Here is a 16,017-nt window from a genome sequence, read left to right on the forward strand (position 1 = left end):
AGAAAGTATTTTATCCATAGAAAGAGAGTTTTATATGCAGCAGAATTTCTTAGACATTTCTTTTATATTGTGGTATTTTGTTATAATATGTTATGTTTTAGATATTTATATTGCTATAAGTTTCACATTTATGAGAATAAGTGCTTTTTCTCTTCAGGGCATGGATGATACACAGGTGCGAAGTGCTGCTACTGATATATTCTCATACTTGGTTGAATATAATCCATCCATGGTACGAGAGTTTGTCATGCAGGAGGCACAACAGAATGATGATGTAAGTAAGAAGTTAACAGAGCAAAAAATAACCAGCAAGGTAAATATTATTTGTACTAATAGTAAGTATTTATACATAGGAGGCTACGTTTATTATTCATTTTTAAGATTAAATTACTGTTTTTTGGGAAAATCATAGCCATAATATCAACTGGCTTGTTCTTCTCCTAAACTAGCTCCGGTCTTAGTTTATAAATTTATTGTCTTACATGCAATTTTTTAAGTTCAACTTTCTTTGAAAATATTTTGATATCAACTTTTTTAATTCTGGTGTTAACTTGCTGTATTGTTTTATTTAAACCATTAAATTAACTGATTATTCTTCTACAATAATGAGTAACTTTATGAAAGCATTGACTTTGCTAGGGGCAGATTCTCAGAATCATTAAGAATGAAGGGATGAAACAGTCTCTTACAGTATTTAGAGAGCTATTTCTCTACTGCTCAACCATAAAATACTAGCTGCTGTTGTGTACACCCATGTATATTCACACATATTCTCTCATATTAGTAGTTATGAGAAATTATAATCGATCAATCAGTCTTGAATTTGAAAAATTTCTTTGGTGGTACTGGGATTTGAACTCAGGGCCTCATGCTTGCTAGGCAGGCAATCTACCACTTGAGAGCCTCTCTGCCAGCCCCAGGCAAGTCAATTTTAAAGTATCAGAATATCCTGCTAATGTGAAAGGCACCAAATTGTCTGGTGCTTAATGTATGTGGGAGCCTAAGTGTGTGTGTGCTTTGTTTTCATATAACTAAGCCTGTAGTTCTGATTTTTTTCCTCCTCCTCCAATAAAATTTTGGAAGTAGACTAAGTTAGTTTGCCTTCAACTCCTTCTTGAGAGAGGGAGAAAGGAGAAAGATGTCCCCTTACTAAAAAATTTGCAGAATTCCAGCCTATGTGGTTGGTTTTTGTGTGTGTGTGGCTACCTATGGTATTTCTTACAAAATGAGAAAATAGCCTTTGTTACTTTTTGAAAAGATCTTAATGTGCCAAACTGAAGTGGAATGCCTATATTTAAGAATTTATATGCCAGGGTAGGCGCAGAAAAGTACCAGTTTAAACTGTTGAATGTTGTGTCATGTTTTTCGTCTGTAAAAAAGAGGTATTCTTGCTGGCCCTGTAACTGAGCACTATTCTAGCTGACTAGAATAGTACTTTATAATACTGCCCTCAGATCAGGCATGTTGATTTCCACTCTTGATCATTTGCATATGCAGTGTCCATTTTCTCTGTTCTTACTCCATTGCATATGCAGGCAAGTGTAGGGAATCCCTCTCAATGAGGAACGTTAGAAGTTATAGGGCTTCAGAAGAACTAGTGGTCTATTTTCTTTTATGTTTGGAACCTGTATAATCTACTTACTGTTCTGTACACTCTTCTAAATACTAGAGTTTCATTTCCTTCAACTTTAGACATTAAGATACCAACTATTCCTAAGTTTATTTAAAAAGGGAACAATATTATTTCCATAAATGGAGAACAGTTATAATTTCTCAAAAATAGAGGGAATCTATGAAAACAAATTAAATGACCATTAGAACAGTGTTAAACTTAAGTGCTGCGTTAAAATTATGAATGTATAGTTCATGAGCTTTCTGCATTAGATAGATGGCATTATTAGAGGACATAAACATCTATTAATGCCAAACTAAAACTTTTTACTTAAATCAGAGGAATTGTAAGATAAATAGAAAAATTTTATTTTCAGTCTATTTAGTGTAATTTCTCTGTACCACCTTTACACCACCATATATATCCTGCTAAAGAAGTAAATCAGGCATTGTATTTTATTTGTACTTAACAAGACAACTAGAGCTAGCTATAAAGTTATAATGTGTGTTGTAGTGATCCTTATGTGTATTTTTCTTACCAGGACATTTTGCTCATCAACCTCATTATAGAACACATGATTTGTGATACAGATCCTGAACTTGGAGGAGCAGTCCAACTTATGGGCCTGCTTCGAACTTTAGTTGACCCAGAGAACATGCTAGCCACTGCCAATGTAAGCCGTGGGCATTTTCCCTCTTTTCCGTAGCTTGTATATTATTTATTGCTGGTAGGAACCAGTGCAGTTAAAGTTCATGGAAGTGTTTTTGATTCCTTAGAAAACAGAAAAGACTGAATTTCTGGGTTTCTTCTACAAGCACTGTATGCATGTTCTCACTGCTCCCTTACTAGCAAATACAACCGAAGACAAGCCTAGTAAAGGTAAGTTAATACAGGTTGGTAGTTACATTCTCTGTTTTAAGTAACAGTGTTTAGATTGAGACAGTGGGGAAGGGAAGAAGGGCAGCAGGATGTACTCTAAAATGGAAGTGACTTACTTTTTTTTTTTTTTTTTTTTGAGAGGGTTTTGCTTTGTAGCCTAGGCAGACCTGGAATTCATCAGGTCTTGCCTCAGCCTCTCAAGTGCTAGGATTACAGGCATGTACCACCATGCTCTGCTCAAAAGTGATAGTCATTAAGATGTCAAACCATTAGATTAATGCTCAAGGTAAAATTTGTTTTAAAAGTACTATAGTCGGAAATAAACATGTGAAAGAAGAAACGACAATTATTTTGGGGTTTAATTTTTCCTTTATTTTTCTCTTTTGTTGTCATTGTTTTGGTTTTTAGACAGGGTCTTGCTGTATAGCCCAGACTGACCTTGAACCTGACCCTCCTGCTCAGTCTCTCGAATGCTGGGAGTTTATTTTTGCATTACAACATGCATCGAGTTATTTGTATTTTATTCTGTGGTACTGGGGTTTGAACTCAGGGGCTACAAATTGAACCACTCCATCAGTACTTTTTTTGTGTTGGTTTTTTTCGAGATAGGATCCCATGAACTGTTTCCCCAGGCTGGCTTTGAACCATGATCCTCCTGATACCTACCTCCTATGTAGCTAAGTTTAGAGGCATGAGCCACTGGTGCCTGGCCATATTTTCTTTTACTATATTATATTTTAGGGTTTTAGCTTGTATGCGTGTTTAGGAAGTAGCTTTAGAGTCTTCATTAGTAAATTACTTATTGATGCTCTAGGAATAAAAATATTTTGTCAGGAATTTGCAATATTGTAAATTTAACTTACAGCACCACTTATAAAAATACATGCTAAATTTACTTTTGTATGGCTCTAGAATGAAGTTTTTAAAATGTGAAAATTGATTTTTCTTGTCTGTTTTGTTCATACTGGGTTCAGTCCATTCAATACTAGTTAGAACTTGTTTTAGAAGGCACAACAAGAATTAAAAAAGTATGTAAAATGCTTTCAGAGGCTTGCTGGTTGGTGAGCAATAAAAGTAAGGCAGTAATTTTAATTTATAATTATAATTTGATGTGGAAGAACAAAACACTGAAGTCAAGGGGAGCAAAGAAAGGGCAATTGCACTGAAAATGAGACAGTGTCTGGCAGGCAGGCCTGACTATGCTATGTTTATATCAGTCACATGCAATTGTGTTCTGTTTGTTTTAGATGATTTTCAAACTGCACAGTTATTGGCACTTGTATTGGAATTGTTAACATTTTGTGTGGAACACCATACCTACCACATAAAGAACTACATTATCAACAAGGATATCCTCCGAAGAGTGCTAGTTCTTATGGCCTCCAAGCATGCTTTCTTGGCATTATGTAAGTGTTGCTTCTGATAGAATTATTTACTCTTTCTTTCCATATTATCATGCTGCTGATATCTTTAAATCTTGTTGTCTAGGAAGATCACTGCATATAGGTCAGAGGACCTAGGCTCTTTATACTAGTTCTGCACCCTTATTATATGCAGGTTATTGAGCAGGTGGTCTTATTTGTAAGCAGCAAAAGGGTTAAGAGAAATCTGCAAATTTAAGATGTACATTTCTAGTGTTAGCATAGCACCTTTGTTATTTTAGAGCCTAAGTACAGAACTACAGCTTTGCCCAAATCTAGTCTGTGGCTTGTTTTTGTACAACCCATAAACTGAAAGAACATCTTTATGGCTTGGGTTTTTTTGTTGTTGTTGTTTTGGGGGTTTTGTTTGTTTGTAGTGCTGGGAATTGAACCTAAGACCTCACACTTGCTCAACAGCTGCTGCTTTACCACTTGAGCTATGTCCTTAGTTCAGGGTGGTTTCTGAAACTTGGAGTGCCTCTGTTGGTTGTGAGCCACTCTGCCAACTTTTGGGTTTCTAAAGAGTGGCTTAAGAAAAGAAAAAATATCCTACAGAGACCATATGTAGACCATGATGCCTAAAAAAAATCACGTGATATGTATGATACACTTTTTAGTATGGGAATTGACTTGGGGTCTCCAGCATGATAAATATGTGCTCTACCATTTACACCCCCAGCCCTAAAGCAACAGAGCTTTTAACAAGACTATTTGTTTAGCATACTTTTTTTTTTTATTTAATTGTGTTCCCCTGAGTTCTTAAGATCCATATTTGTGAATTGAAAATTGGCTAATCCATTGTCTGGGTCATGCAGCAGCCAGACTTTGTATGTAGGTTTAGGTTTCCATAATTAAACTGTCCTTATTGGTAAGTTAGCAGATCAAGTTAGGGTATTCTGGAGGCTGAAGAGATACCTGCTGGCAACTAATTTTTGACTTTTGATTTTTAAAGGTAAGTTGGGATGTTAAAAGTTTCTAAGAAATTTAGCTATCAGGGTGGCATTTGTCTTTTTCCTGACTTAATTTTTTTTTCAGAAAATATGCACCCTGCAATATGTAAATACTGAAAATATGTGTGATCGGAGCATATTTTCTGCTTGCAACTTGCCAGTTACTTTTGGCTTATTATTCAGGGTCTTTAATGTTAACTTGAGTCATCTTTTTCAGCCAAAAGTAAAATAGGTAACATTTGTGGTGTTAACTTTAGACTTTCTAAGGACAGCAAGAAATAAATCATTATTTATGTTCTACTTACTATTATTTACATCTGTGAGCTCAGCACTTGAAAAAGAAGGGTTTTTAAAATCATAATCCATCTTACTAATATACTTAGCAAAAGTAAGATACCAACACCAAATTTATAGGAAGTTCAAACTTTGAATCTTTAGTCCTGACATAAAGGGTTTTGAGTATGGAAAAGGGAGTTTGGAGATGGGAAAAACTAATAAATGAAGAAGTTTAAACACTTTTATACAAATAAATACACTGATTCTAAGATCTATATCTTTACACATTTATCATCTCTGAAATGAAGGTGAGTCTTACAGTTAATGGCCTACCATTATAACTGGTAGCTCTCTTTTTGTTTCCTTAGTAGTATAGAAAAAAAATAAAAAAATTTTCCTATCAGTGGCATCTTAGAGTTGATCATACTACATTTCTCTGGTACTGACAAAGTGAAGATTAAGATGAAGCCAGGTATGGTGATAATAGGTCTGTAATCCCAGCAACTTGGGAGGCAGAGATAAGATCCAGGTTAAGGCCAGCCCTCAAAAACAAGCTGGCCATGGTGGTACACAACTATAATTCCAGATATTCAGGAGGAGTAAGGCGGATTTCATGTAGTCCAAAACTGGGTTTAGCAAAAGCAGATGAACCTCCCGAAAAAACAAACTTAAAAGCAAAGGGACCGGGATCTGGGGACATGGTTCAATCCCCAGTATCTCAGAAAAGGAGGAGAAGATGATTAGGACCTGGACTCAGATCTGGAGGATCATGGTTCGAGGCCAGCCCGGGCAAATAGTTTGAGAGGACCCCTCCACCACCACCACCACCACCGCTGTTGCTGCCATGTCCAAAATAACCAGAACAAAATGGACTGGAGGTGTGGCTTAAGCAGCAGAGCTCTTCTGTATACAACTGAAGGTTTTGTCAAGGATTTCTAAGAACTGGACATAAATTTGGGGAAATAAACCAAATTTGTGGTTCTGAGAAAAATACACTGAAACAAAATATTAAGCATAGTATTTCAAGAAAACGTTTTTACAAATACTTAAATGCACATGTGTAAGTACAAAAGATAATGACTGTACAGCTTGGGAACTTAGGAAACTTTTAAATCTGTTGCTTCTTAATTAGTGCACTTTGTTATATTAAGCAAGTATGTAGATAAAACCAGCAATCCTCCTAAACTGTTTATATAAGCTGGGTACTCATTCAGTTAGTCTGTTTACTTGGTCTTTTCAAGATTCTTTGATCTTAAAGTCCATTAGCTCAAACTTTTATGTTGTCTGGGGCTTTTTATTGTTGTCAGATGTGAAAATCTATAAAAGTAATGAAATTTTTTAAAGCTGTATTGTAGGGCTGGGGATGTATCTTGTTGGTAGAGCACTTGCCTAGCATGCCCAAGGCCCTGGGTTCGATCCCCAGCACCAAAAAAAAGATGATTGAAATTGAGTTACAGGGGCTTCCTGGCATGCTGATGAAGGTTAGCAATGCTATGAGTGGAGGCAGAGTGCACTTTTACTCTGAAAAACACTATGGTGATGCCAGTTTAGCTTATTCTCAAAAAGCTTGCTCTAATCTCCTTTGAGTGACTGGCTTCATAGAACCCACTGTGAAATTTGGAAAGCAACTTTTTATTCAATAGCAAAGAGTAGTGGTTGTATATTTTTGATGCAGATTTCTTTTGGAAGATAGGTTTGAATGGAAAGGACAGGTACTGATATAAATGAGGTAAATGAAAATGAAGACCCTCCCTACACCTAAAACAAAATAAAAATAAAGACCACTAGAATCATCTTCTATCTACATGAGCATTTTCTGCATAGAAGTATTTTTGAGGACATAAAGTATCAACTATATGCCCTAATCTGAGGTATTTCCAGAAAAGGAGGAATTTGTTTTCACATACCAGAGAGGTTGGCAAGTGTGTGTTTTAGTAGGACTCAAGTCCCCGAAAAGCCTACAGAACTGGAATCAATGCTTAGAATAATAGTAGCTTTTGCCTTAATTACTGGAAAGTTAAAATTTGACCTATTAGCATGAATATTCATTTTTATTCTAACAAGTGGAACTGTCTTGCTAAGTTCCTTTGTCAGTTAACCAAAAAATAACAAAAAACAACTGAAATCACTGTTTTAGAAAATAAACCCATATTAAGGCTTATATTTACCACACAGAAAGATGCCTCTTACTGTTTAAAATTATTTCACCATGTTTATGTCTTTGAAAATACTCAGTAATTTAAAAAATTAAATGCAGTTACACTATTTTGAAACTCCCTGCCCAGAGTGTTTCTTTAGGAAAGATACACTCTTAATTAAGTTGGATTGTTAAAGCAGTTTATAATCAACTGTACCTGATTGGGCATTCACTTGTGGACCTCTTTTCTGCCAACTAAAGAAAAATTGAGCTGCTTTACTCCTCTGCCTTCCCACCCAGAAACCGTGTCAGCATGGTTGCCTGGCTACCTGCTCATGAAGGACTTGATTAATAACAAATTGGCAATTTAACGAGCCACTTCCATGATCTCCAAAGAAACCAAAATACAAACACAATATTTAATCTTGCCAACCGAAGACGATGTGACTGCATGAAGTGAGTATGCTTTTTTGAACTGTTTACAATGACTGGGGCATTAACTTACTGATAATTCCCTGTAGGTAAACGAGGGCTTTGCTGAGTCTAGCTGTCTGAGTATATTTGGATCTTGATGAATGGTGACTTGAATAACTCCCCATACCTCAAGATGCAAATAATACCCTTTAATCTGTAAGTTAAAGCCTAACTAATTGTAAAAAGAAAAACTAGGACAAAATTAAAAAGCATACTCGCTGCAATAAGCATAGAGGACCACATTTTAAACAACCTCCTCTAAATTTATTTATAAACTATGGGAAGGCAAAATTTGGGGTTGCAGATATTTATGGGTTTGCAGCCTTTACAACCCCATCCACAAATAAATCAATGTAAATCCATGAGCTCTAATTTGAAATAATAAAAGAGTGTCCAAAACTACTAAAGATCAAATTATTATATAATATACAGTGGATTGCCCTAATAAAAACATGTTTTTTTTTTTTTAAATGTTGTTTTAAAAATGTATGTAAAAAAAAAATTTTTTTTTTTTTCACCTAAAGTAGTATGATAGTCATCGCCTATTTTAGGTGTAAATTATACTTTGGTCATTAATAACTAGCTTATTTCCAGAATTTTTCTGACTTTCTAAGACTTGGGTTCTATGATGACATACACTACTTCTAGAATACATTCTCTGCTAACACTTTTAAAATCATTATCTTTAGGTTCATTTTTATGGAAGTGCTAACATACCACTGTGCACAAAGAACACTGATATTTGTTAAAAAGGTTTTGTTTATTATTTTGGTAAGTTTGAAATCTGGAAATGTGGTATGTGACTTTCACAACATTGCCTCTGTTTTTCAGGTGCCCTTCGTTTTAAGAGAAAGATTATTGGATTAAAAGATGAGTTTTATAACCGCTACATAATGAAAAGTTTTTTGTTTGAACCTGTAGTGAAAGCATTTCTCAACAATGGATCCCGCTACAATTTGATGAATTCTGCCATAATAGAAATGTTTGAATTTATTAGAGTGGTAGGTTCTGTATTTTTACCTAGAATTTTGGTTGTGATTGAGAAAACTGAATATGTATTACTGGTATTTTGGCCTGGTGATTATATGTGGTTTTTTTGGGTTTTGTGTTTTTTTTTTTTTTTTTTTTTAAATACTGGGGCTTGAGCTTAGGACCTTACAATTACTAAGTAGGTGCTCTATCACTTGAGCCACTCCACCATCCCTTTTTTTTTGGGCCCTTTTTAGGGCCTCCTGAGCTATTTGCCCCAGCTGGCCTTGAACTATGATCCTCCTGATCTCTGCCTCCTGAGTAGCCACCAGCGCCTGGCTAGACATAATCTTCAAAAAGAAAACCATGTTGCCAAAAAAAATAAAAGATCTTACAAGAAATTCCATATAGACAAATAATCTTTCAGTAATTTTTTATTTTATTTTATTTTTGGGGGGGAACTAGGTTTTGTGCTTACAAAGCAAGTGTTCTGCCACTTGAACCACACCTCAAGCCCTCTTAGTAATCTTTATAAGATGGTTTGAAAACAAGTTTAACACTGTCATTTTAAGAAAATGAAAACTGCCGGGTGCTGGTGGCTCACATCTGTAATATCCTAGCTGCTCAGGATCATAAAGATTCAAAGCCAGCTCCAGACAAGTAGTTGGAGAGACGCAGATCCTATCTTGAAAAAAACCCATCACAAAAAGAGGCCTGGCATAGCGGTAAGAGTGCCTGTTTTAGCAAGCATGAGGCCCTGCCTGAGTTCAAACTTTAATGCTGCCAAAAAAATAAATATTTTCAGACAAACATTTGAGTGTCTTCTGCACTTTCAAATGCAACCAGTGCCTGGTCTGTGGCCCGCTCTTAAAATACACATGCCCAGAATCGGAGAGTGAACATTGCTAGGTAGGACCTGCACATTTACTTTGGAAAAAGTAGTATGAACAGTTCTGAGTGATACCAAAAACTGCTCAAGTAGCCAGTGTTTGTTATTCCTGTTTTCACTGATTGTCTCTTAAGATTGTATAATAATTTTATGCAAGTAAACATTAAAGAGCCTCATCTAGTTAAAACTGTATTTGCTTTCTTCTTTTTTTTTTTTTTTTGTACTACTGGGGCTTGAACTCAGGGCCTTCACCTTCAGCCACTCCACCAACCTGATTTTTTGTGATTGAGTAAACAGTTGACAAGTCGAGTCCCTAGCTCGAAAAACTGTGCTTTCTCGGGCTGGCTTTGAACTGTGATCATCCTGATCTCTGCTTCCTGAGTAGCTAGGATTACAGGTGTGAACCACCAGTGCCTGCCTAAAATGATACTTTCTTATCTCATTGATTTCATTACAATTCTTTCCTATAGGAAGATATAAAATCATTAACTGCTCATGTAATTGAGAATTATTGGAAAGCACTGGAAGATGTAGATTATGTGCAGACATTCAAAGGATTAAAACTGAGATTTGAACAACAAAGAGAAAGGCAAGACAACCCCAAACTTGACAGGTAAATTACCACACATTTGAAACTGTTCTTCATTCAGTCATGAGTTGTGTGATGCTGGCTCTTACAGCTTTGATAGGGAAGAGGGAGACAGACAGATAGTAGACAAAAGTTAGTTTTTTCTAACTAGTTATAGGTAGATGCAGTGAGGCTCCAGGGATTGAAAAATAAGTTAGGATACTGTCCTACTTGCTTTCAATTACAAATTATTCTTTAAAATATTGTATATTATACTAAGTGCTTGAATTCATATTGTATATTATATAAGTGCTTGAATTCATATTTATAGTATATCTTAAAATCTAAATTATTTGTTGTTAATTCTTAACAAGCTTAATAGCTGATCTGTAACAGGACAGTTTTGATAATACAAGGTTTTGCTTTCCGCTAGTTAATAGTTGATATGGAAGATTGTGTTTTTTTAAATTACATGTATGGTGAAACCTGACTTTCCTCAGCTTCTGTATATGTATTAACCTATTAAGGTTATATCAATATATTGGGAAGATACTTGAAGACTATCTTTTAAGTCCTACAATAATACTTACTTTATTCTCATCACTCATAGTATGCGTTCCATCTTGAGGAATCATAGATACCGTCGAGATGCCAGAACACTAGAAGATGAAGAAGAGATGTGGTTTAATACAGATGAAGATGACATGGAAGATGGAGAAGCTGTAATGTCTCCATCTGACAAAGCTAAAAATGATGATGATATTATGGACCCAATAAGTAAATTCATGGAAAGGAAGAAATGTACGTTGAAAGATGGGCAAGGAAAAATGATGGCTTTCTCACTTATTTCTTGACAACATTAGAATCTGCTTTGAATGTATGCTGCTTTTTAGGGGGTGGCTGAAGCTGTTATGACAGTGTAGGCTGAGTTTTTAGAATTTTAATTGAGTGAATATGGAAGAGTGTATTATTTCATGTAATAATACATGAAAGTTTCATTTCTTCCATTATAAAATCCAGTGGATAATGATGAATGCTTTGGTAAGTTTTGTTCATAAATTGAACCTCAGAGTTGCTCCTCAACAAAGGAGAAAGCCAGTTGGTCATGTTTTAGTTTAAAAAAAAAAAAAAAAACTACTAGTATGAGTGACAGCTATTATCATACTTTCTTGTTTTTTAGTAAAAGAAAGTGAGGAAAAGGAGGTGCTTCTGAAAACGAATCTTTCTGGACGGCAGAGCCCAAGTTTCAAGCTTTCTCTATCCAGTGGGACAAAGACTAACCTCACCAGCCAGTCATCTGCAAACTTGCCTGGTTCTCCAGGATCACCTGGATCCCCAGGATCTCCAGGCTCTCCTGGATCTGTCCCTAAAAGTACATCTCAGACGGCAGCTATTACCACAAAGGTACATTTCTGACTCCTGGACTCCTATTTCCATTTTACTCTTAAAGTATCTCAATTATAATTTTAACTGAGATTCACTTTGGTTGGTTCTTTCTTCTGGAACCAGTTGAACACTTGTGAATTAGAAAACAGGTCCACTCCACAGCCACCACCTGGATTTACTTATGAGGAATTTCACAAGAGTTTCTCATGATGAAGACAAAAGTCTAGTTTTGGGGGAAAGCATTTTTCATTTTAGAGCTACAGGTTCATGTTATTTACTTGATCAGCTTTCCCAATTAGTACTCAGATAAAGACTTTGTGGGAAAAGGGGAATGAAATATGGTTGGTGGGTTTTTTTTTTTTTTTTTTTTTTTTTTTTTGGTGTACTGGGGTTTGAACTCAGGGCCTTACTGCTTGCTAGGCAGGTGCTCTACCACTTGAGCTACTCCATGAGCCCTGTTTTGTGTTGGGTGTTTTCAGGATAAGGTTTCAGGAACTATTTGCCTGGGACTGGCTTCAAACCCTTATCCTGTGGATCTCTGCCTCTTGAGTAGCTAGTATTGTATGAGCCACTGAAGACCTGCCAGGGACAAAATTTTAATACCAAAAATGTAGGGAAAGAAAACATAAAATGTCAGAATAAAAACCTTTCTTTCTCCTTCTTCTTTCCATGTTGAAATTACGGCCTTGCATTTGCTTAGGCAGGCACTCTACCACTTGAGTCAGCTGGTATTAAGGTTGAACTTAGGGCCTTGTATTTGCTAAGCAGGTGCTTTGTCACTTGAGCCTCTCCTGTACTCGTTAAGTGTAAAATGCCTTAATTATTGGACTAGCGATTAACAGACTGGCACGGGGGAGTCGTTATCTAAACCAGGAATAGAGTGCCCATTCATAGTATCTTTTCCCCTGATATTAGCAGGAGAACCCCAAAAGGCTAAGTCATAGAGAAGCTGAAATGAAGGGGCAGGCTAAGTGCAAAGGAATGTGAATTCTCTGTGGTCATCTAAATAAGTGAGCTGGAGAGGTTTCTGGTTGAAGGAGCAGAGCTAAAAGGACGCCCTGATGAGAAACTGAGGATAAGAATTTTCTTAGCTGCAGTAACCTATCAGTCCATATTTTGTGTATTCAACCTTCTATAGTTGGCTGTGTGTGTGTGTGTGAGAGAGAGAGAGACACTGGGGTTTGAACTCGGGGCCTCAGGCTTGCTAGGCAAGTGCTTTTACCTCTTGAGCTACTCCACCAGCCTGCAATTTGCATTTTGATATTATTAGATGTTATAGTTTAAAATGAATATACTACACTGTTGGGCCTTATAATTCGGTGATGTTTCTATCTCCTGGATGATTTGCTAGGATCATGAAGTATTCTTAAATCTTTGTCTTAATTTTAAACAGCTTAAAATTTTCTCTTTCTGGGCATCAGTGGCTCACACCTATAGTTCTAGCTTCTTGGGAGACTGAGATTGGGAGGATTTTGGTTCAAGGGCAGCCAGGCAAAAAAAAAGTTTGCAAGTCCTTATCTCAGTGAATGGTATGCTGTCATTACAGCAATCATGGGAAGCTTAAAATAGGATCGTGGTCCAGGTCGGCCCAGGCAAAAATCGAGACTGTATTTTGAATGTAATGAGCAAAAAGGGCTTTAGGCATGGCTTGCAAGCCTAAAGCCCTGAGTATCAAACCCCAGTATTTTTTTAAAAAAAGGAACATTTAGGAAATGCATAAAAATTTCAGTTGCATACAATTCCATTGCCTAGAAATAACCATGGATAATATGTTGGGTTATGGGGTTATGATCTACGCTTTCTCTAGTCTTTAACCACAGGTATTTTTTTAGATACGGAGTTTTGTCCTTTCAGTAAATCCTTATTTCTCTATAGGGAGGCCTCGTGGGTCTGGTAGATTATCCTGATGATGATGAAGATGATGATGAGGATGAAGACAAGGAAGACACTCTACCATTGTCAAAGAAAGCAAAATTTGAGTCATAATAATGGCAACTGCCTTTGATCAGTACCTGTTGACAGAACTGGTTCTCTACTCCCACCCTACAAAGATCACAACAAAGTGCAGTGGTGTCTGTGAATGAATGACACAGATCAGTGCGCACACTGGACTTCTGCTCATCAAGTGCCAATTCAACAGAGCAGGAGGAGGAGATACCATGCATTTAGGGGAAAGACTTAAGCCTTTGAGCTCTCCAGCTTGGACCACACATTGCCCTTTTCTCAGGGAAGGATGGAAACAAAAAGCCAACAGGGCAGGGGTTTTGTGAGTGGAACTCTGGATTGACTGTCAGTTGCTACAATCAGAATATGCTTTCTTGGACCATGTTTGAGACTTGGAAGAATGGGCCTTTCTGCCATAGTTCTTCACTGGATAAGAATGCCAGCAGTTTCTTTGTATAAAGAGACCTGCCTTTAAAATCATACATTCTGAACATTTTAGTCAAGCTACAACAGGTTTGGGAAAACCTCTGTGGGGGAGGGGCAAAAAAGTTTCCTCTTTTTTATCTGTTCCCTTTGCCCTTCAAACTGCAGATTTTTTTTTTTTTAAAGTGGGGATTTGTCCCTACTTGATTAAAGATTGAGTGGAATTCTAGATGTGGTCATTTGTGTCATAATTTTTTTGTTTGTTTCATTTTGTTTTTGATTTTTTTCCTCCCCTGAATGTATGCTTAGTTGTTGGAATATATATATTTGGGACCATTAAAACTTTTTTTGATGTAATATAACCTAACGTTGTGCTGGTACCTGTTTTACCATGTGTAATTTTTGTTCTACATCACAGTTCTTAATTTGTTTAGAGTTTTATGAAAGATGGTATAGTTTTTATTGACAAAAACAAATTAATCTTACAACTATGTGCATACAAAAGCAATACTATTTTGTGACTAAGTATTTTATATTAAAATTTACATCAGCAACTGTCTTGAGATTTCAGGGAATAGAGTGGAATTTAAAACTTAAAACAGTTTTGTTAAACCTAGAAACATGAAATTAGTATTCCAAAGAGATTCTGAAATTTCGTATCTTGGGGAAATGACGGTACATTAAATCAAAATTGAGAATGGATGATTAAAAATAACATTTGACTTTTGAATAATAAAAAGAAAAGTGAAGAGTAATAGAAATTGTATTAGTTGTATGTTTCTTTCTTTTTTTAAAAAATACTCCCTTTGGAATACCAGCTGTAATTAGGGTTCCTATATAGAATTAAGGAGCATCAGATATCACCTTACTAAAACAGTATTTAGGGGTTGGGGGGAGAAGTTACTGGAAGAGGACTTCCCTAGTACTAGGTACAAGGCCTGGGCCTCCAAATCCACACCACTTAAAAAAAAAGTTTTAAAATAGGCTCTTTTTGTTAGATTAATAAAATTATTTCAAGTTCAAGGAAATGCAAATAAATATAAATAGTTCTACATACCCTCAATTTTTTTTAAAAAATGAAGAGTTTAGAATTTATCAAAGAATGTATTTGCAAATGTAAATAAAACTTCATTTTCAGGAAATGATAGTATCATACTGTAACTGAATATCAAAGTGCTATGTTTGGGAAATTTGTAATACTGAAAATACAACCCTTGAACTGATACAGTTACGTCTGACTCAGAAGTCCACCCTTCCCTACCCTCTATGCTTTGGATTACATGCTAAGCACTCACTCTACCACTGAGCTACACCCCTCATTTAACTCAAAAGTCCATACATAATACTACTGACTATCTTGGTAACTGATGTGAAAATGGCTGTAAGTTCCACTTTTTTTGTTTTGGTTTTTGAACTAGGGACCCTGCACTTGCTAGGCAGGTATAGACAGGTATTCTACCACTTGAGCCATACCCCCAGCCCTCGTTCTGTCTTTAATGATACCAGTCTGCTCATTTTGCAGTGTTTGAAATGGAGGAATAAAGATTAGTCTCCCAGAGTGATTCTCCAACAATTTCTGAAAAATATTTATAATTACTGCAGGAAGCATCTTGACATTCTCTCTTGTCCACAAATGCTACCCTGGCATTTTTAAAATAGAATTGTACTCAGATCTTGTAATTTTCATCAGAACTCCAGTTTGCAATTTGATATTTAAAAATGTGGAAACGAGACATGGAGCAGGGAAGAACATTCTTGCTACTGTTTTTGATTTAAACAGTAGTTGTAAAGGTTTGCAACACAACAGCAACAAGTTTAAACTGGAAGATTACAGTGAAACACCTCAGGTTGTCATCAGGTTTCTAGGAGTTAAATGGCATTGTCAAAAGCACTTGGGAGGAAAATTTAGGATCTTCAAAATTCTCCCATCCAGGTTACATTAAAATCTATTTCAAGCAAGAGAATCCAAATTTCCATGGTCTGGATTACTGTCACTCACAGGAACACAGAACAACGTGAGGATTACAAAGTGTAATCCCAGCTCCTTGAGAGGCTGAGATTAGAGGATTACGATCAGCCTGGGCAAACA

The 16,017-nt window shown here is 36.2% G+C and overlaps 1 protein-coding gene across 5 annotated transcripts in view; it reads left to right on the forward strand.

The window, feature by feature from the left end:
• Ppp4r3a (protein phosphatase 4 regulatory subunit 3A) overlaps nt 1–14,694 on the forward strand; it is a 44,651-nt gene extending 29,957 nt beyond the window's left edge. For 4 of the 5 annotated variants that reach the window (XM_020184235.2, XM_074067307.1, XM_074067308.1 and 1 more), the window contains exons 7-15: nt 158–313; nt 2,154–2,285; nt 2,389–2,491; nt 3,739–3,897; nt 8,581–8,750; nt 10,078–10,220; nt 10,786–10,976; nt 11,356–11,579; nt 13,437–14,694. In XM_020184235.2, coding sequence (XP_020039824.1) covers nt 158–313; nt 2,154–2,285; nt 2,389–2,491; nt 3,739–3,897; nt 8,581–8,750; nt 10,078–10,220; nt 10,786–10,976; nt 11,356–11,579; nt 13,437–13,547 — 1,389 coding nt within the window. In that variant the 3' untranslated portion in view covers nt 13,548–14,694. The remainder of the gene's footprint in view (nt 1–157; nt 314–2,153; nt 2,286–2,388; nt 2,492–3,738; nt 3,898–8,580; nt 8,751–10,077; nt 10,221–10,785; nt 10,977–11,355; nt 11,580–13,436) is intronic. The other variant, XM_020184236.2, reaches the window with a different exon arrangement.
• Nucleotides 14,695–16,017: the final 1,323 nt, after the last annotated feature.

The sequence above is a fragment of the Castor canadensis genome, chromosome 3 (assembly GCF_047511655.1).
Source record: "Castor canadensis chromosome 3, mCasCan1.hap1v2, whole genome shotgun sequence".
NCBI lineage: Eukaryota > Metazoa > Chordata > Mammalia > Rodentia > Castoridae > Castor > Castor canadensis.